The sequence below is a fragment of the Aspergillus affinis genome (assembly GCF_023601865.1).
Source record: "Aspergillus affinis strain CMG 70 chromosome Unknown NODE_162_length_65894_cov_87_657657, whole genome shotgun sequence".
Taxonomy (NCBI): Eukaryota; Fungi; Ascomycota; class Eurotiomycetes; order Eurotiales; family Aspergillaceae; genus Aspergillus; species Aspergillus affinis.
In genome coordinates, this window is record NW_026515943.1 from 24,939 (window position 1) to 47,306 (window position 22,368).

At 49.5% G+C, this 22,368-nt stretch overlaps 7 protein-coding genes across 7 annotated transcripts; 5 read left to right on the forward strand and 2 right to left on the reverse strand.

The window, feature by feature from the left end:
• Window positions 1-190: 190 nt before the first annotated feature.
• On the forward strand, window positions 191-1,749 carry KD926_002852 (glycoside hydrolase family 16 protein; the record flags this gene model as incomplete). The annotated part of the gene is made up of 3 exons (XM_053094420.1): window positions 191-795; window positions 889-1,342; window positions 1,405-1,749. The coding sequence occupies 3 exons, from the start codon at window positions 191-193 to the stop codon at window positions 1,747-1,749; spliced, it is 1,404 nt and encodes a 467-aa protein (XP_052950804.1).
• A 4,408-nt stretch (window positions 1,750-6,157) lies between these two features.
• Window positions 6,158-7,438, forward strand: KD926_002853 (ribonuclease H family protein; the record flags this gene model as incomplete). The annotated part of the gene is made up of 2 exons (XM_053094421.1): window positions 6,158-6,625; window positions 6,995-7,438. 2 exons carry the CDS (start codon window positions 6,158-6,160, stop codon window positions 7,436-7,438), a joined length of 912 nt encoding a protein of 303 aa, XP_052950805.1.
• Window positions 7,439-10,026: 2,588 nt separating this feature from the next.
• On the forward strand, window positions 10,027-11,676 carry KD926_002854 (BCS1 and AAA domain-containing protein; the record flags this gene model as incomplete). The annotated part of the gene is made up of 1 exon (XM_053094422.1): window positions 10,027-11,676. One exon carries the CDS (start codon window positions 10,027-10,029, stop codon window positions 11,674-11,676), a length of 1,650 nt encoding a protein of 549 aa, XP_052950806.1.
• Window positions 11,677-12,808: 1,132 nt separating this feature from the next.
• KD926_002855 (uncharacterized protein) lies at window positions 12,809-13,804 on the forward strand (the record flags this gene model as incomplete). Its single annotated transcript, XM_053094423.1, has 1 exon — window positions 12,809-13,804. The coding sequence occupies one exon, from the start codon at window positions 12,809-12,811 to the stop codon at window positions 13,802-13,804; it is 996 nt and encodes a 331-aa protein (XP_052950807.1).
• Window positions 13,805-14,495: 691 nt separating this feature from the next.
• On the reverse strand, window positions 14,496-15,878 carry KD926_002856 (Zn(II)2Cys6 transcription factor; the record flags this gene model as incomplete). The annotated part of the gene is made up of 1 exon (XM_053094424.1): window positions 14,496-15,878. One exon carries the CDS (start codon window positions 15,876-15,878, stop codon window positions 14,496-14,498), a length of 1,383 nt encoding a protein of 460 aa, XP_052950808.1.
• Window positions 15,879-16,418: 540 nt separating this feature from the next.
• KD926_002857 (uncharacterized protein) lies at window positions 16,419-19,218 on the forward strand (the record flags this gene model as incomplete). Its single annotated transcript, XM_053094426.1, has 4 exons — window positions 16,419-17,307; window positions 17,374-17,791; window positions 18,756-18,816; window positions 19,060-19,218. 4 exons carry the CDS (start codon window positions 16,419-16,421, stop codon window positions 19,216-19,218), a joined length of 1,527 nt encoding a protein of 508 aa, XP_052950809.1.
• An 812-nt stretch (window positions 19,219-20,030) lies between these two features.
• On the reverse strand, window positions 20,031-21,359 carry KD926_002858 (intradiol ring-cleavage dioxygenase; the record flags this gene model as incomplete). The annotated part of the gene is made up of 3 exons (XM_053094427.1): window positions 20,031-20,646; window positions 20,715-21,039; window positions 21,116-21,359. The coding sequence occupies 3 exons, from the start codon at window positions 21,357-21,359 to the stop codon at window positions 20,031-20,033; spliced, it is 1,185 nt and encodes a 394-aa protein (XP_052950810.1).
• Window positions 21,360-22,368: the final 1,009 nt, after the last annotated feature.

Consider the following 22,368-nt stretch of genomic DNA (forward strand, 5'->3'; position numbering starts at 1 on the left):
TCACACTATAGTCAACAAGGCCACCAGGCCACCAGGCCACCAGGCACCATGGCCGGGAATCTACCATGCACTACCTGACGGTCTGGTTCGTGGAGATCATGTTGTCATCCCGGTTACCAACGCCCTGAATGCAGCACCCGTTGCCTAATCAGGCCATGATCGGTGACCGGTTTCACCTCGTGCATTCTGGATGACGACATCTCAACAGCTCCTCCTGGCCAGCCGCGTCTTCCTTATCTCGACACCTCACTCGCCAACTTGCTATCTCTCCATCCACACATCCATCCGATTTCTCTTGCGATCAACCGACACATTCTTTCCACCTCGTGCGAGTTTCCAAATTCTCACGCCGTCAATCCGTCGTTTGAGATTGCGCTCCGGCCATCCCTGGCTTCCGACAGCCATCATGGCAGACAAATCATATCCTGTCCCCGGGGATGACTTCTCTCGCTACGGCGGCGCCACCTCCCATCTTCCCAAGTTAGAAGTAAACGGCCTTCAACATGCAGGACCGCCTCCGCCTCCCGGGACTGTCCATAATCCCCCGTCACCACCGCCGGATGCCCCATGGTATGACCCGCGCGGGTGGTCGCTGCGGACCAAACTGATCGCGGGGGCCGTAGCGGTCGTGATCATCGTGGCCGTCATCGTAGGGGCGGTCGAGGGGACCAAAGCAAATCGATATCCGGACTACACGCAGCTGAATTACAAGCTGGTCGACACCTACTCGGGGACCTCGTTTCTGGACCGCTTCAACTACTTCTCGGACGAGGACCCGACAAACGGATTTGTGCAGTATGTACCACCTGCCCTTCCTTTGCGTCTTGTGTCACCGAAACTCCGCCCCTGTTCCCCCCCTCCATGCTGATGCATATTCGCCCGATCTAGATACGTCGACCAAACGGCCGCCAATGCGTTGAACCTGACGCACGCCACGGATTCCTCCGTCATGCTGAGAGTCGACACGTCGAATCAATTTGCGGCTAACGGCCGGCAATCTGTGCGACTAGAATCGAAAACCACCTATGACAGCGGCCTGTTCGTCTTCGACATCCTCCATACGCCGTACGGATGCGGTACGTGGCCGGCGCTGTGGTTGACTGATCCCCTCAATTGGCCGACAAACGGCGAAATCGACGTCATGGAGACGGAGAACAAGGCCACCGAAGGCAACGCCGTCACCCTGCACACCACCAGCGGCTGCAACATGAAAGTCAAGCGGAAGCAATCCGGCAGCGCAGTGTACACCTCCTGCGATAATAGCACGAATGGGAACGCGGGGTGCGGCGTCCAGGGTGAGCCAGAGACATCGGGTCAGGCATTCAACGAGAACGGCGGAGGAGTGAGTCATCCCATCCTTGCCCATCCTATGCACCTACCCTTCATCCTAACCATTCTGTCCAGATTTACGCCCTAGAACTTCGCGATGCAGGCATCCGCGCCTGGTTCTTCACCCGGGACACGATCCCCGACGACATCTCCAATTCCAGCGGCAGCCCAGACCCCTCGACCTGGGGCACCGCGCTCGCCGACTTCCCTAATACGGACTGCGACATATCCTCGCACTTCAGCAACCAGAGCATCGTGGCGAATATCGCCCTTTGCGGGGATCTGGCTGCCCAGTCGCAGTTTTACACCAAGGAGTCTCATTGCCCGGGAACGTGCAGTGATTTCGTGGCGCATAATCCGGCGAACTTTACGCAGGCGTATTGGGAGTTTCGGGATTTCAAAGTCTACCAGGCCCAGTAGTTTTGGGTTAACATTTTGGTGTGGTGTTGGGTTTTTGTTTTGGGCGTTGCGGATGGAGTCGTCTCTTCCTTTTTCTTTTTTGATCTTGTTGTGGCTTTTTCGACTTGCTTAGAATCACTACAACGACACAATGTACCTGACCGGAGAGGTATGACTGGCATGATGATGATTGATTAGATAGAGTCGGTCTTGCTTTTTGGTTTCCTATTCGGTCTTCCCCATTTTGTTTACTAGAATTAAATAGTGGGTGGTTTTTTGGTTTCCGTTTGCTTGAATCCTATCGGGTTTTCTTCTTGCTCCTTACTGATTTCCCGTATTTCTCCGTCAGTTCCAAGGGATTCTATCTGCTATCTACTCGAGAGGTACCTTTTAATGGGCGAGTAGCCTAGACTCTTCGAAACTCGCCATGAATTTGGAAAACTTGAAATGGACACCTGATGGATGCAGGGAACCGAAACCCTCTTACCCTTGACAAAAACAAGCCATGTCAAGCTATGATACGTACACCACTCCCTGCCCACCCATCTTTATGCACGCATCCTCATCCTGCTCGACACCGTTGCGTAGTGTGTAGTGTTGACATGCACAGTACTTTTTATTTTGACCTTGATGCCAAATTTGGATAGAAGAGGGGATAGAGCGGATACAAACAAATTCTTCGGCTTCAATTCCTCCCCCCAAGATGCGTTTCTAGTTTTGTTAGGCAGATGCAGATACAACTGGGATCAATCCATGGATATAGACGGGGACGTGCAGCAGTGAATGACCGGAATGTATAGTGGAGAGGGTAGCTGAGAGGTTACGGTATCTGGTCTGATTGGATTATAGAATGGTAGCCATCCCTGTACACGGAAGACATTGGGTACGATGTAGACGTGGGAGGATTGGGTGAGTAGCTAGGTAAGGGTGCGTAATGCAGTCACCCAGGTCTATGGTTAGCTATTTGTGTGCTACTGGGGAAGATGCTTGGTCGATCATTGGGTTGTGTGTGTGGATGCGTAGACAGGTGTCTCTCGGTGACCTAGACCGTTCAGGATGAGGTTATACAAGGAATGAAAGAGGGGGCGTTGGGTATGGATTGGGTGAAGGATGAGGGGCATTGGAGAGGGAGCTGATGAGGTGTCGGTGTTTGCGTCTACGGGCCTGGAAATAATTTTTTTTTTTTTAAAAAAAAAGAAAGAAAGAAAGAAAGAAAGAAAAGCGACAACACACCGAAGAGGACTCAGTTGCTTCTATCCTCGATGGCGAGCGAAGAGTCTATATATCTCCTCATCGTCCCTTCTCCCTTCCACTCCCCAGGCCGCCTCAATCGTATATATCCCCCATGCCTATTTGTTCATATACATCACTCATGTAATCGTTCTCTGATCTGACTTCTCCTGTCCACCTCTGCCACTCCGCGATCCGTCTTACCAACGTCCCCAGTCGAATCTGGCGACCTCGAGCCAGCTGAAGACATGCCTTGGGGTGTTATTAGCCTCGAGCTATGCACCCATTCCATCTACACAGACTCTTCGACAGCATGATCAGTCTTGTTTTGTAAATCTTCCCAGTACTTTTGGAGCCCAGTGATTTTGGAACTCCGTTTCATCTTCACAATCCAGGAGTCTACTTCAACGATTGTTGTGCTCCGAGTTCCACTCCATGCAGCATGGCTCTACCTCCTTAATCATATCTACAGATATGCGAGCGGGTACAAGACGCTACATAACTCGTTTCCAGTCAATGCCCCCGGGACGTGTTGTCTTTCATTCTGGGCTTGTGAGATGGTTTGGTAGTCCCGCATCATTTGTTCAGATCTATCTGCTCATCAAAGACGTGTCACCTTCTGCCGCTGGCCCATACTGCAATCCCTTGTCAACTATTCCCACAAAAAGCTTTCATGTCTGATCTCATGTCTTTACCACTTGAAATGTCCCTAAGGTCTCATCATGTTGCTGTATGTCTTGCTTTTCTTCCCTTCCCATGGGACTCGGGATTACAATTTCTGTTTATGGTGACAACATGAAAAACGAGGACAGTTAAGTTTGATTCTAGTCTAGATCTACTTTTGAGGTCCGATCGGGAAGTTAATGGAAATAGTGATGACCAGTCAAATATGAAAATTCACAAGTTTGATGATCTCTTGCCGGAAGTTCTTCTAGTTACCCAATGCCGTTGATCAGCCTGAGCAACGGAAATTCATGATTCATGGTATGAAACAAGCCCTTTATGATCATCAGATATACGCAATTTTTATCATGTTACTTGGTGAGCATGCCCCCGAGAAGGGGGGGGGGGGGGGGGCTTTCTGTGTGATGAATTGGGGCTTGAAAATGTGAGTTTGTTACTCATACAAAGTCAGTGTTTGACGTACTGCTCCCCTACAGAACGACAGTAATTGGCCTAATTCCGATCAACCGATACATTTGGCAAAATATTCAGCATGTACAAAAGTCAAGGGCTGAGTGAAACGGTCAACATCTAACAGCCAGCCAACAGGGTTCTGCTTGTCACTGCGCGTGGAGGGACATAGAACCACTTCTTCAACACCTTCTGATTCACCTAGGTACTTCCTCACGATGGAGAGGAACAATGGCATCCACGGGTTTTGAGCCACAGTCCGGAGAAAGTCTTTACAAAGATCCGCTAGGTTTCTTTTGGCGCGTCTCTTCTTCACGACTGGCTTCACTGACACCTCAGATGAATGTCTGACGGATGGGTCTTTGATAAAGGTGGAGGCCAATGGGTGTTCTCTGTGGAGTCCATCTGTTGTGTGAACAGAGCAGATGGAAGCTTCACGTAGGGTGGCCTTGACGACCATGACATACCAGCAGCACTGGGTGTGCGTTGTTTAAAGTGGTCCTCACGTGGGTATTGTGTTGTTTCTGTTTGTTCTTTTTACACGTGTCCCTCTTTAAACTCTCTCATCATGTTGTTGCCTGACTGCCTTTGCTAACCAGATGGATGCGACCAGGTCCAGATTGACCTCGTGCCATTGCCGGGCTCACCAACGAACTTTCTCATATATATCCCTTCATCACATTCAGCATGGAGACTGAGATATCACTGGAGAAGCTCCATCGAAATCATGACCACACGATTATCACGCTGCTGAACCCATCAGCAGTTTGGCGAGGGAACTTGCATTCCCGGATACGACTGGTTGGGCTGCGCCATTCAAGCTCACCAAAGTCTTTCCTTCCAGCCTCCGAAGTCAATTTCTTTTCTTGCTCCAGTTCCGGCCCGTGGAGAAAAGAGGCCCGAGGTGCTCCGAGACCAAACAGCGGTTGGTTCGTGCATCACCCTCGAACCACTCCAGCTCCCGATACAAACCAAGCAAGCCCGCCGAAAACAGGACAGGCGATGAGGGAAGAGCAAGCGCAAGCCTCACCAGATACCATAAGAAAGATTGTGGAATCCTGTAACCGTCATGGCAGACAATCAAGGAAGAGGAAGGTCAAGCGTGGATAAGACAGTGCACGGCCTCTCATGCTCCGAGCCAGGATCCGTACAAAACCGCTAAATGGGGCTATAAAGCGAGTCTTTCGATTTTGTATTTTCTTCCTTGCTATTGCTATCTGCGTTCGGATGAAGAAAGGTTGGTACTAACGAGTGATTCAATTTCAGGCGGATGAAAAAACTTGGAGTACAAAGTTCTGTCAGAAAAAACAATCACAACTTGATTGCCCCGAATCCAAAACACATCAGCGGAGCCTCTTTCCTCTGCATTCTGGCCAAGGAAATCACATGGTCAAGCAAACACACAAGTCGGCCAAATCCGATTGGAAGTGCCTATCGCTTTCCTTGCGATTTAGGAGTATTCTTGCGCTCATAAGACACCAGCAAAGCCAGTCAAGGCAAGCATTTCTCTCTTTAACCCATGACTAGATGCTGATATCTCATAGAGTCTAGAAGTCGGTACCACATTTATGCAGCTCAATTTCTCCAAAAAACCTGAAACAAGATGGAGCGCTTCAAAATGATCAGGGAAAAGCCAGTTGGACTCCGTTGATGATATCGTCAGTTCACGGATTGTGCTCGACTTCTCGTACCACATATCAGATTATTTACCCTCGAAGAGAGACCCAGAATTCACACAGCTCTTAGCCCTGCTCATTGAGATGCGGTGGAGAGAGTATTCAGGACCCCTGGTGTATTCGAGCGGGTTTATGCGCTGTATGAAGGTCTGTGACATAAAAGGCATTCTAACACTTGTCGCATAGACCAAGGAGCATTCAAACAGAGCCATGAAGAGTAGACAACGCACTGTGAGTGAATCCTGTTCGACCTGTTTAACCATCGCTAATACCCATAAATCCGGAATAGCAATCAGTCACTGCCATGGCTATGTGTTTCCGGGGTTCGCAGTTGCTTGGAAAGATGCAACAGAACAGGGAATGGAAAAGCTCGTCGCAGGTTTTGATACATGGGACGACTCATAAAGATGGACGGCGGCCAGTTGGTTACCTTTAACCCAGAGGCCACCAGGTGGCTTGGGGTATGGCTTGACTCTGGCCTGAACCTTAAGGCGCATTATCAAACCTGCATGCGCAAGGCCCGGGCTGCGGAGGCCCGGGTGCTACGATTATGCCAGGGTCATGGACTCGCCCCAGGGCTGGCTCGCCAGGTGCAGGTTGCGGCAGTACAGTCAATAGCTCTTTACGGAGCAGAGCTCTGGTGGCAGGGTCAGAGGGATCGGCAGGAAGGTATACAGCTGATGATCAATCGGCAAGCTCGAGCTATTACGGGCATGCTGAAAACTACTCCAGTTGGCCCCTTGGTCCGTGAAGCAGGATTGATACCAGCTGAGGTCTTACTAGAAGCCCGGCAACTGGAATATACAAACCGATTGCTTGGGTTACCAGAAGACCATCCTGCTAAGAAAATCCTCCCGGTGAGCTTTCGGGAGGGAGACCAACACGCCCAGCCTGGAGAACAGACCCCAGGGAATTGACAGTGGGCAGAAAGCAGTAGTTGGGGACCATGGTCATTAGGACAATACCTAGCCCGACAACTAGCCAATATCCTGCCAGAAGATCCATCCAGTGGCTTTGAAGGTCTGCTGCAACTAACCAGCAACTGCTTCCCGGGTTTTATAAAGATCCTGCCTAGCCCGGAAGCTCTGGGAGCCGCACAGGCTATATTTCCCGGACAGGTTATCTGGTCCGACGGTTCAAGGTCAGAAAACGGCAGAAAAGGTGCAGGGATTGCATGGAAAAGCCCTGAAGGGGTATGGAAGACCTGAATCTTCCTACTGGGAAAGGGATACGAGGTCTTCGATGCGGAACTTCTGGGAGTAGTGCGGGCCCTACAGATGGCAAAGAAGGTAGGAAACCAGGGACCAGTAACTGTCCTATTGGACTTCCAGGCCGCCATTGCCAGGCTGCAGCATACTCAAACAGGGCCAGGACAGGCCCTAGCAGTGCAGGAACACATGGCCGCCCAGGAACTGCAAGACCAGGGTCGCGAACCCACTATACAATGGGTCCCAGGGCATGCAGGGGTAGAAGGAAATGAAAGAGCTGACCAGGCAGCAAAGCTGGCTGCTAGCAGACCTCCAGGAGCTGGTCCAAGGGAGATCTCTTTGGCCTTTGGCCTTTGCCCGCAGAGCCCGGACAGAGGCTATTCAGGCACAAAGACAAGAATGGCTCACCAAGGAGCTCAACCGCTGACCCCAACAGGCCCGACGGTCCTACAGGCCACATAGAACCTGGAAGATTGATCCATCAGCTGCGGTAGCTTTCAAGCACCTGTCAAGCCGCTTTTTTCAGTTGAAATCGGGGCATCCAGCCGTTGGGGTATATTTATACCGGATCAAGGCCCGAGATAACATAAGATGTCAAGGATGCGGAGCATTAAAGGAGACTGTATATTACTTTCTTTTTGAATGTCGGCAATGGCGACACCAGCGGGACAAGCTCTACAAGGATCTGGAGAACGGTGGAGTTATAGAATCTACTGTTGCAAAGGACTGCCCAGAAGGAAGACTTCTCGGGGAGCCTAAGGCTACTGGGGCTCTACTACAATTCCTGGCCAGTACCAGTGTAGCTCTTCCTCGGGGGCATCTGCAGCGGGAGGCAGAAAGAGCCCAGATAGACAATAAATGGGGACTGGAAGCATTGGAGGAAGCAGACAGGACAGGAGAAGGGTAGCTGGGAGGGTAGCCTAAGCGGACTCTTAACTTAGGCTGCACCTACCCTGCTCTAAAAACACAAGGAGAGCACTCACCGGAGGCTCGAAAGCCCTGCGCATACAGGCGGCTTAGGGCGAGAAAAAGGATTAGAATGATCATGGAAGGGGGCATACCCCAGGAACACATAGGGACAAGAGGCAGCAAGCTGCTGGCCTCGAGTTCATGGGATATTGTCTGTCATAGCTTTAGGGCTCGATACGGACAATAAACTTGATTAAATAATAATAAATATGGACGGCGGCTATATGAAGGTCTTGAAATTCTACGCCAGATCCTGTGGTCTTGGCAAGTTTCGAAACACTGATGGGTTGAGTAGAACAGCTGAAGTCTTGTCAGTGATTGCTTTTGGCGTTAAACCTTTGGTCACGTTTGGCGTTTTTCTGTTGGAATAGGCTGCTGTTTCGAACACAGCATGCCATCGCCCTCTCCCATCGGGGACTAGGCTTGTGAGGATAGTGTTGTGTTTCAAAATTGATCAATACATGATGCGCTCTGGGCAATGCCTGAGGCAACGCTGAGGCAGTAAGGCATCTGAGACAGTACAGCAAGGCAAACGCCTCATTGATTTGTCAGACGATCTAGTTACACCTCGTCTGCCCTTCCATCTTCGGTAGATAATCATTCATTCGAGATAGATCATTATATTAAGCCGACTCAAGCAGTCATATCATTCTGTATTGGTCTCGTATCAACCTTCTAGCCCTCTGGATTTCTAAAACTCTCTCATTCTTTCGTATCGCGGTATAAAGTGGCCCTCCGGATGTATTTTGCTCCTCTTCGGTTATTCGTGATCTTGTCTCCAGAGCAAATGGAAGATACAATACTAGAATCGACAAAAGCTACGGCATGACAGTAATTTTCGATGACCTCACGGGCGAAGATATACGACCACTATCATGCGCGCAAAGAAAAGTGAACAGGTACAGAGAGAGAGAATAGGGAGGATATTCAACTTGTGTAAAGAAGATAATATGATCAGGAATACTCATTAACATGAGGTATTTTGCTAGAGGGTGAATCTAGGCGTCAAGAAACATTCCTTACTATGGATCATCTTACTCGAGGTGAGTTCTATGTGCGGGTAATTATCACTACACGAGAGAGAGAGATAGTATAGATGATGTAAAAACTACTAAGGGGAAAGAAAGAAGAGAAGGGAAGGCAAAACGTTCGTTTCCATCGATATCACTTCTATTCTTCTACCGACAGGTGCTCTCTTGAGGAAGGTCCACCCTAGTCTTCATAAGCCACCTATATCAGCATGAATCCCCAAACGTATAGGCGAATTAACCCCATATTCAACTAGATGTGGGCCTCGATGTATTCCACGGCAGTGCGAACTGGCCCCGTCAATCAAAGATTCACACTATTCTGGGCTCGAAAACGTACCATTGGTGATCCGACGCTGATCTTCAGTGGGAATATCGATATTGAATTCCTACTACCCGTTATTAAATGTTTCTTTGTCGAAGGCTATAAAGAACTTGCCTCCTCCAATTCGCGGAAGATTCCCCTCAACTCTTGGCGAGTCGCGCCCAATTCCTCCACAAAGTCTGCGGTGTCATGGATCTAACAGTTTTGATCAATATAAAAGCTCTAGAGCGTAATTAGTCCACATACTCTCTTCTCTTCAAGATCGAGCGCAAGCGCAACGATATGGCGAACACGATTGATAGTGGAAGACATTGTGAGACTTGCAGCAAGAAAAACACGATTCTTTGAATTGATATCGCTTTGTAGTAGTAATGAAAGAATGAGGACTTCCCGAAACGTTTCAGGGGCAGCTCCAATTATTTATAATCGATCCTGTTGGTCAAGAATATATTAGAGGGTAGTATACCACGGAAGTAACATACAGCATGTGTCACTACGGGAGGTTCCAGGACCAGGATCAGGGTGTCAGGCAATGTAACACCTAATGTGAGTTTCCCGGTTTACGCCAAATTCATGTTGGGTACTTAAACTAGGACAAACGCGTGGCTTCACCACAATCTGTGGTGCAGGGACTGGAAGGTGACACGAACAATTAGGGGTCTCAAACGCACGTGACGGTTTTTCCTCCCACTTTCACCCATCGCACTTCCTTCCATCCCACTGACAATATGCTTCCCTCCCTCATACCTCGGCTCCTCATGAATGGAGACTTGTCTTCGATCAAGCAGTACCTTCCGAAAAGCCTACAGCTTGAAGACAGTCCCCTCTTCAATATCATCGTCCCGATAGCCACCATTCTGGGCACCGTCTGGGCTTTGTGGAATCGCGGCTACCCATTTGTGGAAAGTTACATGGTAAATGCACGGATTTTGGACACCGACTCTTTGTACGATGATATGGTTCGATGGATGGATAGTCACTCCTCGTTCATCTCCTTTGATGCAAGAGGCGATGGCCAGAATGATCCCCTGTTACTACGCAGAGCACAGACTCCCAAGATCGAGTACGGAGGAGCGGCCTTTTTCTCCCTGTCTGGTCATGAAAGTTCCACGGTTGCTACTGATCACCCGCTCAGCTCAGGTTTTCACTTGGTGCCTTCCAAGGGGTCATGGTTCTTCTCGTTCAAGAGAACTCTCATACACCTCAAGCTTGTGCCGATGGGAGGACCCGAAGCCACCAGAGCGATCAGCATCCACTGTATGACGCGGTCGGTTGCAACCCTGCGTTCGTTTCTAGAAGAAGTCCGCACTTTCAGCAAGAATCAGGCCACCTCGTACGTCTCAGTTTACCGCATCACTCCAGGTCGTGAGATCCCCCGCTGGTCTCGCGTTACGTCTCGTCCCGCCCGGTACATTTCGACCGTCATTCTCGACGAGAGCAAGAAGGAGGCCATAGTCAAGGATATCAAAGAGTACCTGCACCCGCGCACCCGCCAGTGGTACTCAAACCATGGGATCCCGTACCGTCGCGGATACCTGCTGTCGGGACCCCCGGGAACCGGCAAATCTAGTCTCGCGGGCGCTATTGCTGGAATGTTCGAGCTCGACATCTATGTTCTCGGCTTAAATGAACCGGAGATCAGTGAGAATCATCTGACCTCTTTGTTCTCGAGAGTCCCGCCTCACAGTGTGGTGTTGGTGGAGGATGTCGATGCTGCCGGCGTTAACATGTCGAGACCCCCAAAAATGCCGACAGTTTCACCGCTAAATAGAAATGAATTCGAGACTCCAAAGTTCAACCGGACAATACAGTCCCTGGCTCAACCTGTATCACTCTCCGGGTTGCTCAATGCCATCGATGGTGTCGCGTCGCACGAGGGCCGGATTCTCATCATGACGACAAATGTCCCGGAGAGTCTGGACCGCGCGCTTATCCGTCCGGGTCGTGTCGACTTGCACGTCAAGTTCACACTGCCAGGTCGGAAAGAGTTCCAGGAGTTGTTCCGAAGCATGTACAGTGGCTTGGAGGAATTTGAAGAGGAAAGCTGCTCCGGTCGGGATATTGAGGCTTTGAGTTCGTGGTTTGCAGCTCAGCTGCCCGAAAATCACTTCAGTGTCGCTGATGTGCAGGGGTTCATACTGCAGCATAAACTTCATCCAGAGCAAGCCTGTGAGAAGATCGGGGAATGGATTGAACAGCGCAACCTCGACCTCGAGAAGGGCGGTGCTTCGGATGATAAACCGCGCTCTTTGGGTACCCAGACGAATATTCCAGACAACAATGAACACCTCTTAGATAACCCGTACACCACAGCCACCCCGGAACATCGCCTGAATAGCCAGGATGGTCATGTGGAAGATCAGGGGCATGTCTTGTAGCAATAGGAAGATAGGGTGATTAATGTGGAATGCCTTCGGACTAATCATCAGGCAATTAATGGTAATGGCCTTATGGATACTATTGGTGATGTTTTTCCATCTTCTCTCGGTTGAAAAGTGGTTCGCCGTCGAAAGATGGAAATTTATCGTGTTTTGCCATTTTCATTTGTTTTTGGTTTTCTCTATGTGTTCAACAAAAGTTAGTCCTGGCAAGAATTGGTCTTCGGCTTTTGAGTTCTCCGTATGGAGGTGAGCATCTCAGTTGTCTGAAATCAATTTATCAGATTGGCAATTTGGATTCTTTTGGCTCTACAAATTAGATTGAATGTGATCTTTGTTTTGTGTTATAGTATTATGTACCTTGCGATCTATAGCGTTCTGTACTCGCCCCTACTCGCGGGATTTAGCCTCAAATGATAACCTTTGAGAGTTTATGAGCCAGATGAGTTAGAGAGTGTCGTGCAGTATCAAAATGAACATTCAACGTGATTAAATTGACTAACACGGTCGTTGTTATAGTAAAAAAAAGAAATTGTGGCAGAAAAATTACCGCTACACTAAAAAGGTCAACCCTTAGTAGTAAGGGTTATTTCTAGTGTATATCCGCGGCGACAGAAATCCACCCGTTGAAAGGCCAGGACAGCGTTTTATACATCTAGAGTGGCAGCTGGGACTTGGGTGAACAGATTATGTCAGGAAGTCTGTCTATTTATCATGAGCATCATTTGGTAAACATGAAGAGATTTTTATGGATCCTGGTGATAAAATTCCCAGAGCTCGGGGCGCAACATGCAGATGACGTTAACCATTTATCGCAGTTTTGTCGCTGCACTAAAAAGGGTCAACCGTCAACCCTCCTTAGCGCAGAGCTAAGAAGATACGTATAGTGCATATTTCCCCCGGCCACACCATGGAACCGGGCAGTCTCCACCTTCCTCAATGGTCAAAAATGCGAGGATGCGGTTTCTCCTCGGAAATGATCGCGCTGGGATACTTTCGCGGGATTTAGTAGATATATTTCTTGGAGCCCAGAGATTCATCAAACCAAGTCTCCCATTTATTATCTAAACAATTTCAATGACAGTGCTTCTTATTGCCCTCATACTATCAGATTATATTTCGCTATCCAACAATGACTTCTCTTTCCAAGAACACCACCCCAACCACGCTAGCTCAATTTCAAATCCTCACGACCACATATAAAACTGTCCACGACCACGAAATTACCACTGATATCCTCATCCCTCCATCGCTATCCACGAACACACCACGTACACCGCGTCCCATTCTTCTCCGCTACCATGGAGGAGGACTTATTGCCGGATCCAGCCTGTTCCCAGCCTTCTTCAACCCATGGTATCTAGAGCTGGCAGAAACTCATCAGACAATCATTGTGTCTCCAAACTATCGCCTGCTGCCAGAGGCAACCTTCGAGGAGATCATGGGTGATATCGAAGACCACTGGCAGTGGATGCACCGGACCATGCCATCCTTTCTTGCCACCCAAACCAATGGGCGCCTTGCTGCGGATCTGGATCGAATTATTACCGGCGGTGATAGCGCGGGCGGATATCTGAGTCTGCAGACGGCACTCGATCATCCGGATATGATCCGCGCGGTGACGGCAACTTACCCCATGGTAGTTGTGAAGAGTGATCAGATGGCCGGGGACTATGGGAAAACGATATATGGGTTACCTAGTTATCCCAGATCGACTCTAGCGGATCACCTTGTGACTGTGAAAGAGCGAGAAATGAAAACGGGACAAAAGGTTATAGTAACGGCTGATCACGGCGAGAAGAGATTGCAGCTTATGTTCGCTATCTGTCAGCATGGGCTTGCTGGGCCTCTTTTGTCGGCGGATCCGAGGATGTATCCCCTTGACAGACTGGAGTTGGGGGCTCGATTTCCTCGTGGTGGGATGCTGGTTCTGCATGGTAGTCAGGACAGCGTTGTACCGGTCCAGGAGTCTTATTTGCTGAAAGAGGTGGTGCAGAAGGTGCAGGCTGATCTTGATTTCAAATTGATCATCCGGGAGGGAGAGCATGGGTTCGATCACGGGGCAAGTTTGCAAGATGAATGGTTGCAAGACGGTGTGCGAGGAATTGTTGATAGCTGGTTTGCTTAGTCTACCGCTTGTGTGGTTTATATATACCTAGATCAAGTGGTGGTAGATAGCCAAAAGCCTCAGGTTAAGAGGATCGAAGGAAAGGTCTCTTGAAAAAGCAGAGAGCGTTAGGTAGTTGGATTCGGCTCAAATTATTTAGTTGTCTGCTACGTGTGCTCATGGAGTTTTAAAGATATTCGATACTCAGGTTGCTCACCTATTCTTAGTTTTTATGTGTACAAGAAACAATCAATAAGAAAATGGCGATAAGGAATATCTTCTTCTGTTCTTGGAATGGCAACTCAGTCTCCTTAATGGTCCTGTTCCGAGCTACGAGGACGAAACAAAATCAACCCGCAATAAAACAAATAAAGATCGAACAGGGACCGGCTGGAGATACTACCAACGGAATGTTCAAGTTACTCATAGTCTTTTGGATTGATACTGGCTTGGCCACTACTTCTCGTTTAAGCTATATTGTAGAACGCGACGACCTTGGCTAACTATTAGCCCGGTCCACTCAACCTTCCCATTTGAGCGATAACTCTTGATTTGAGGCTTGATGGAGGGTCTTCCGCCCCAAATTCAAAGATCCGAAGTCGTGAATATCATAGGGAGAATGGCTTTCCTCTAGTTGGTGGGCAAAAAACCATGTAGTGAAAGTCAGCGTGAGTCTCATGAATAACATTATATTTGGATATGCGGGACTATATCAACCCAATTGCAATCTCCACCCTCTTTTCAACATGAAGTCTAGCCACGAAGAACGGTCCCCATAAGTGCGAGTGGTCCATAGCTCTTCTAGTAGGTCGATTGCTTGAAGAATAGCCGGCAGGCGATTCAGGGAATAGATAGCTTTGAATCTCTGTCGTACTTTATCCTGCAGCTGGCCATCGTTCATGCCAAGTTCCGACGCCGCAGTGAGCATCGGAAGCGTCTGAAAGTTTAAGTAATTTGACGAGTTTGGGATTTCCAGGAGCTGATTGATTGTTCTGATAGCGTCTCGGTGGATCAGGTCCTCCATGGGGAGGTCCGCTAGTCCTGGATTTATGAACTGGCCATGATATCCGCTGATTCGATAGAGAAGAATGAGGCCGTGGCTCCGAAGTGATTCATACAAAAGCCGTAATGAATGATTTGCTGCCGACAGGTCCCACCCCAAGATTTGCTGTTCGAGAATGCCCTCTTGCTGGCGGTCGTGTGTTTCCGAGTCGAGGGCTCGTCGGCAATAACGGCCCATATTCGCGAGAATGTAGAGAAGCTCGGTACAGGAGCCGTACATGGGGTGGTGCCAGCTTCCCATCTTGTGCACTGCGATAGAAACGTCTAAGGAATACGGCCGTTGTGGTTGTTCAGTAGAATCTACCAGAAAGGCGGAGCACATGTCCATGTAGAGATACATGCCAAAGCACAACCGGGCCATGTAATCATTCTCAGAGTCCTGGGAGATATCTCGGACAATTCGCCTAGCCAGTATGCCAGCCGCAAAGATGTGCTCCTTCCCATAGTCCGCCATGTCATCATGATCAGCGCCATGCGATAAGGCCAATAACATCGCCGTTAGCAGGGAAGCGCGCGGTTCCGTCTGTGATCGTTCCAGTTCCGCCCGGAATGACACTAGTGCATTCCCTCTCTCTTCTAGCGCGGTCACCGTCGCCTCAGCCGAGTAATATACTTCGTGACGTGCGCTCACGGACTGGATGATATGCACCAGTGCGGGCGATTCGGCGATGTATTCTAGGATTGGGAAAGAGAACGGGTTGTCCTCAGGATCAATCACTAGCTGTTGGCTGACTCTTTCAAGCCAATATTGAAATAACCGTCGATGAACGACCGAGTCTACAGTCGGCAAGAACCAGGGGATCTCCAGCTGCCATTGAGTCAGGCGCGAGGGCGCGGAGCAAATTAACCCCTGTCGGATGCAACGCTGACACACCGGATACGTCTCGTCGCACTTCACTCGCTTTGTTTTACATTGCCGACACCCGAGCTTACTCTTAGATCTCGTGAGTTGAGTCGGAGCGGCGCTGACTGGCGTCGGTGTGGATGCGCCGGCGAAGCTGATCACTGGTTCAAACCGTACACGATAGGTCATTTGCGCATATCAAAGAGGTATTTGGTTCTATGGCCGGGATAATGGCCGGGATAATGGCCGGAAGCTGCACTCTATTGCGAATTTTAGTGTGGCACCACTTACGTTATGTAGGATTTGCGAAGAGACGGCTGTCTTGGAAGCCTAGAAATGAAACAATTTCTACCTGGAGGCGGTGGGTAAATTGTTCAGTGGCGTTCGAATGACAGAGAGTTTTGCCTCTGCCCCAATAATCTCCACTTCCATTCGACTCTCATTGTGGAGTAACTCGCGATTCGACCTTGAAAGGAAGGCCTGGTGGGTCAATGCCCGCTAAACAGGGGTTTTCTCGGGGAAATATTCTCGGACTACCTATGTGCAGTCAAGACTCAAGATACAATGGATCGGTTGAAGTATTGGCAAAATATTTGGTTAGACCCCGCAAAAAAAAAGGAAATCAGTATGCTGCTGTTGAAACTTGATTCGGAACATTTACCCTCAACTGATAATCGTTGGCAACCGATTTAACACTGTGTTCGTCGTTTTCTTCGGCTTCTATTTGAGATGGATCATATACCATCCCAGCTACGGGATCTACTTCCGCCAGAACGCGTTTTCACCAGTTCAACTCCCGAGTTCAAGGAGTACGTGAAATTCTATAATCAGTCCTTGACAGACTCGCCTCTGGCTATCATCCGACCGGTGACTGAAGATGAAGTTTCACGGACTCTTCGCTTTTGTTCCACGATTGGCATCCGAAGCGCGGTGCGTTCCGGTGGACATGATTTTTTCGGTCGCTCGCTAACGGCCAATGGTGTCCTCCTCGACATGCGAAGGATGAAATCCGTATCCATTGCCCCAGATCAAGGCAGCGTGCGAGTTGGTGGCGGGATCATTGCAGGGGACTTGCAGGAAATACTCGACCGCCATGGTCTGTTCACCCCAACCGGTCAATCCAAGACCGTGGGTTACGTTTCGTGGGCTTGTGGTGGGGGGTATGGATTCTACGTTGGATCTTACGGGTTTGGAGTCGACCAGATCCTAGGGGCGAAGGTGGTAACGGCAAACGGAACGGTGATCAACACTCGCGAGGACGAAGAACTGCTATGGGCACTCCGAGGCGCCGGGGCAGGCACTTTTGGGGTCGTGACCGAGTTAACAGTCAAGGTCTACCCCGTGCCAAAGCTTTATGCCGGGTATTTAGCGTTTGCACTCTCCCAGGCTCAGGTGGTCCTTGATGGGTTTCAAAGACTGGTGACGACCCATTTTCCGGATGAATTCAGTGGCGATGCCCTCGTTGCCCATGCAGATATGCTTCCGCTTGGGCTCTCAGAGCCTTGCTTCGCCTTCCTCTGGTGCTGGACTACGAAAAATGGAGACCTGGAGCCTGCGAAGATCTTTCTCCGCAAAATGACGGACCTTGGGACGGTTCTCGCAAACACGGTAGAGGAGAGTGAGTCAATGATAATCCATTTGGTGTCACGTATATCAATGCTGACTTTATACTTCCACCTCTCAGCTAGCCCAGCCGTCTACGGAGTTGGCGACTCGTCGTCACCCACCTTTTTCCGCAGCATTAATATCCAACAACTTGACGCCGATATTGGAGCTATATTCGAGTCATTCCCACCGGTATATCCATTATCAGCAGTTGTCATACATAACAACCATGGGATATTTGTAGAGGAGAAACGCCGTGATGCTGTCGATTCCTGCTTTGCCAACAGGTTTCCGCACATCATCCTAGGATTCCATGGCGGCACTTATTCCGGAGCGGTGTTTAATACCAGTGCTTTAGCCGAAGCTAGAGACTGGGTAGAGCGGCTGAAAGCGAAGGTCGAGAGGACGGGATTGGCAATGACGAAAAAGTTCCCCAGCTTCTGTCCGCCGGAAGAGGTGAATCTTCTACAGTGTTTTGATCAGCACACGTTGGACAGGTTGAAAGGTCTAAAAAGAAGAATCGATCCGCATAACCGTTTCCATGGCGGTATATGCAAGGATTTCGGGGTAATGTAACTAGCAACTGATATTGTTAACGTCTTTAATACGATGAAAGATAGTTCTAGTATTCTAGAGTGTTAGCCTGTAGTGCAACCAGGCGTGAATTGTCCTCATAAATTTTATTCAAAAGCTTTCAATATAGCTTCAGGATGTCCGAGCTAGTATTCTGACAGTGGATTAGCCAATGTGAACAAAAGAAAACAGTTGAATCTGCCGAGAAATGGTCTAGTCAACTCGCTGATCGCGTTCTGGACCTTTTAGGAAAGTGGAGGTAGTTGTGTCAGCACATTCCACGGAAAATTGAGTCATCGCTCGCCTGTAGTTTGCTGAAATTATTGACCATGTTCCGATTATTTATAGGGTGACATGGGACGGAAGAAAAATGAGGAACATACTTATCTTTCCCCTTTCATTGCTCGTGGTATCAACTTGACTTTACCATGGAAACCCTACACGACACTGCATGGAGATTTTTCCAATCCCATGGCTTGGAGGGACCATGCCTTAAAATGCAGCTGTGGGCGCTGTGAACCGCGAAGGTCTGAACTGCTGAAACGGAAGTCTCGACGGCAGGCTAACTTTGCCTACAACAATAGGAACTTTGGTTTAGATGGCACATGCCCTGAGTCAACTGATCCCCCAGTATACGCAATTGTGTCCTGTACGAAGCTATTAACAATCATTGCGGCTTTATAATGCGTTGACAAGGGTCTGTTGAAGCTTGACGCGCCCATCAGTCAAGTACTTCCGGAATGGAAGAGCCCGAGGATTTTAGTAGGGTTTGGCGTTGATTCCAAGCCTATAATAGAAGATGAAAACGCCAGATCACCTTGCAGTGTGTACGCAGCTGCGAAAATGAGAATTCTGCAGGGCCCTAATGAATCGTGCTGTCGCATGTAGGCAGCTTTTGACGCACACGAGTGGGATGGCGTATGCGCTTGAATACGTCTCACCCGATTTAGTGCGTTTTCATGACTTGGTAAACTGCAAACCTTGGACAGGTCCAACCATTGTACGTACTATTTTCTTATGTCTTATGCATGGCGATGATTAATAAATCATCATGCTAGGCCGACTCCTATGCTTGTGTTCTTCTTCATCGCCCCGGGGAAATGTGAGAATATCTCCGTCCATTGATTGGGCGGGAAAAATGGTGAGGTTATCAGAGGTTTTGGGCTACATTAGGACTCTAACCCGCGGACAGGTGGAACGTGTAAACGGTATTAGGCTAGGTGAGGTCATGCAACGCCACATCCTTCAACCTCTTGGGATCAGTGACATGGAATTCCGCCTTGAGGAACGTCAGGATATGCGAGCTTGCTTGGCCCAATGCTACGAGCACTCCGATGAGGGGGTGTTTTAAAAGACTAACTGGAGCATGCGATCCGGAATTGTCGTTGAAGGCTTTGGAGGTGGCGGGCTATACGCCACTGTTCCTGATCTGCTGAAAATCTACAGTGCTGTACTGCGTCAAGATTCCCGCATACTGAGTCTTGACATGTTTCAATTCATGTTCATGCCACAGCTGCAGAATAACGACGACTCGATTCTCTCGAGACAAAAGAGCCTTTCTACACCAACAGCATCTTGAAATCGGTTCCCCTCGCTACCCCGATAAGCTTCGGACTTGGTGGGCTACTGAATTTCGAGTCCGTCGAAGGACGACGGGGTGCCCTGTCTTTGACATCGTCGGGAATGACCAATTGTTACTGGGTAAATCGTCCATCTTGGCTTTTTGGGAAACGTATACTGATGACTATCAGTGGATTGGTCCTCAGAATGGCGTCGCGAGAGTATTTCTATCCCAGTTACTCCCTCCTGGTTATTCACGGGCTGTGCGTTTTTTAACCAATTTTGAGGAGGTGGTGTATAACTCAGTTTCTTCCAAGGAAAATTTATTGAGTAAAATGCTAGGCGGGGCTCCTTGATTACGGGCTCTATTAGCTAGAATGAACCTTTTTAAAATTATCGTTGCCCGGGGCTTCTACGTCACTAAATTGGAAACGATCATAAGGTTGAGAGCTATTAGACTTTATTTAGCACCTCTGGCACGGATAATCGTTCCTTCAGTATCTCTCTGGCAAGACGATATAATATACAGTAATTCTGATATTTCCAGCAAATGGATCAAACTCTCTTCGCAGCTTTAAAGCAACCAGTCACCTATCCACACATTTACGCAGTCGAAGAAGGCGCGGCCCCCGAAGGAACAGCCGAACCAGAGGGCATACCAGACGGAGCAGCACCATCGGCACCGCCACCACCGCCCATGAATCCGGAGTTCTCATTTTCATGACCACCAAACTCATCGTAGTACGCCGCAATGCTGTAGTAGCTGTTATCTGTGTAATCCGCTGTAGTGTTAATGCCGATCTGGATCCACGCGAACAGGCCGTCCGACAAGTCGTCTCCAAGATAGATGTACTCGGGGAACGGGTCATAGGAAGAACTGGCTTGCTCAACACTCCACATGTCCTCTGCGTTGGAGGTGATGTCTTGCGTATTTGTGGTGTACGGGTATGTGTCCTCGACGGCGGAGCGGAGGACTTCGTTCCAGAAGAGTTGGCCGATGTGGGCGACGCTGCCGGTGCCGACTACCAGGGTGTTGTTGTTTGGGTGCAGGGTTGCGTTCAGGTGCGTGAGGAGGTGGGTGTGCGTGGCGCGGCCGTCGTAGTGGCCAGGGAAGATGGTCGAGAAGCTCACCACGCCATCGGCGTCGGTTTGTTGGATGCCGCGTAGGTAGGTCGAGTCGAGGCCGTCGGCGGCGTAGTTTCCCGAGGTAGAGATTCCGCTGGGAAGACTTGTTAGTGGGTGGGTTCTTTGATTTAATTTTGCGAGATGTGGTGAATAGTGGCTTACCTGTAGACGCCAGTAGCGTTGGCTTGCCAGACATCGACAATGGCACCAGGGACAGGGCGACAGGTGTTCACGTCGATGTACTGCACCTCAAGGAAGCTGTCGATTCCGTCCGAGTATTTCTCCTCGCGGACATCCTGGCGCATGATCTCACCCCAGACATAGTACGGGCCGTCCGTGACAGTAGGAGCCAGGATAGCGCTGGTGTTACCACCGAAGATCTCGGACTCGGGGGTGTTGGGCGAGAAATTGAGCAGTCCGGTACGGTTGTGGTTGACAGCCTCCCATTCCTCGAGGGCAGCAAGGTCACGGCGCCATTTCTTGGGGTCTGTAACGGTTAGTCTCTGTGGTCCGGTGGGACAATATCGGAAAAGGAGAGAGGTGAGGGAATGAAAGGAACATACTGGCGGTGATGCCACGGGCCTGACGAAGCTCTTGGGCTGTACGAGCGCGACGGGCAACGTTGCGCTGCTGCAGCTGCTTGGAGTGAGTGGTGGTTGAGCAAGCGTCCAGAGCGCGTCTGGATCTGGCGGCATGAGCGTCGCGAGCGCGGATCTCCCGTTTGACGACCTCGGGGTCGTGCTTTTCGCCCGGGTGAGCGACAGCCAAGGTAGCGGCAGTGAGGGTGAGGAGCTTGGAGAAATGCATTTTAAGTTGCCTTGGCTTGGTTCGGAATTTTTCTTTGGTCTTCTCTCTACTTTTGACATTCGTCCACTCCCCTTATATATCTGCCAGTTCTGGTCGAAGACCACTCCCTGACTTCTTCATGGATAGCCATATCTTGGACAAGTGAATAAACTACTCCGTGCACCCACCACGCTTGGTCCTAGAAAAAAATAGGTAAATAGAAAATGCGCGGAAGCAACCTAAATTGCCGCGTCATTCTCCGTCTCACCTCCGACTGGCCAGGCACTCCTATCCTAGTCCCCACACTCTCATAATCCCTGCTCAACCCTTCAACACTAATCACCGTGCTGCGTAATCCAGCCCAGCCGACAAGGCACCCTCCAAATAACTCCCCAAACCGTCAGAATTCTGCACGACGCACGACGCACGACTAACCGGCTAGCAGCGTAGCCAAACCGAACGGGTTCTTGGCACCGCGTACGCAGGATCCGCTTCCGCCGTCAGAAACTAGAAACGATCGACATTCCCTGCCAGTCAGTTTTCTAAGGTTGCTGCTTATGGTGGATCCGGGGATACTTTGATTGTGAGCTTAAGGCGGCTTGTTTCAGTTTATTTTTGCTTCGCTTTGTGGTGCTGGGCCTTGTTTCTGGGCGGAGGTCTGCGGATCATAGATGAGGGAGATGCGTAGATAGGGCTAGAGGGCGCACGTGTCGACGTACGTAGAATGGCTTGGCGGTTGGGATGGCGAGTCTAGATTGAGAACCATAGATATTCTCGCGATGAAGGGCCAATGGAATATGTCGGATTAATTGACATTTACTTGGGGCGTGCTTTTGCGCTAAATGATTTGAGGTACATAATGAGACAGGCCCGGGTTGTGCTGGGTATGTTGCCGAATAGATTATAGTGCAGAAATATATTTGACGCTTTGCTAACTCGAAATCGGGAGATGAAAAAGGCAAGTATACGAACCGCGTAAAGGGGGTAGAGCAAAAGAACGACAATGAAGAGATGATTTTCTATATACAAT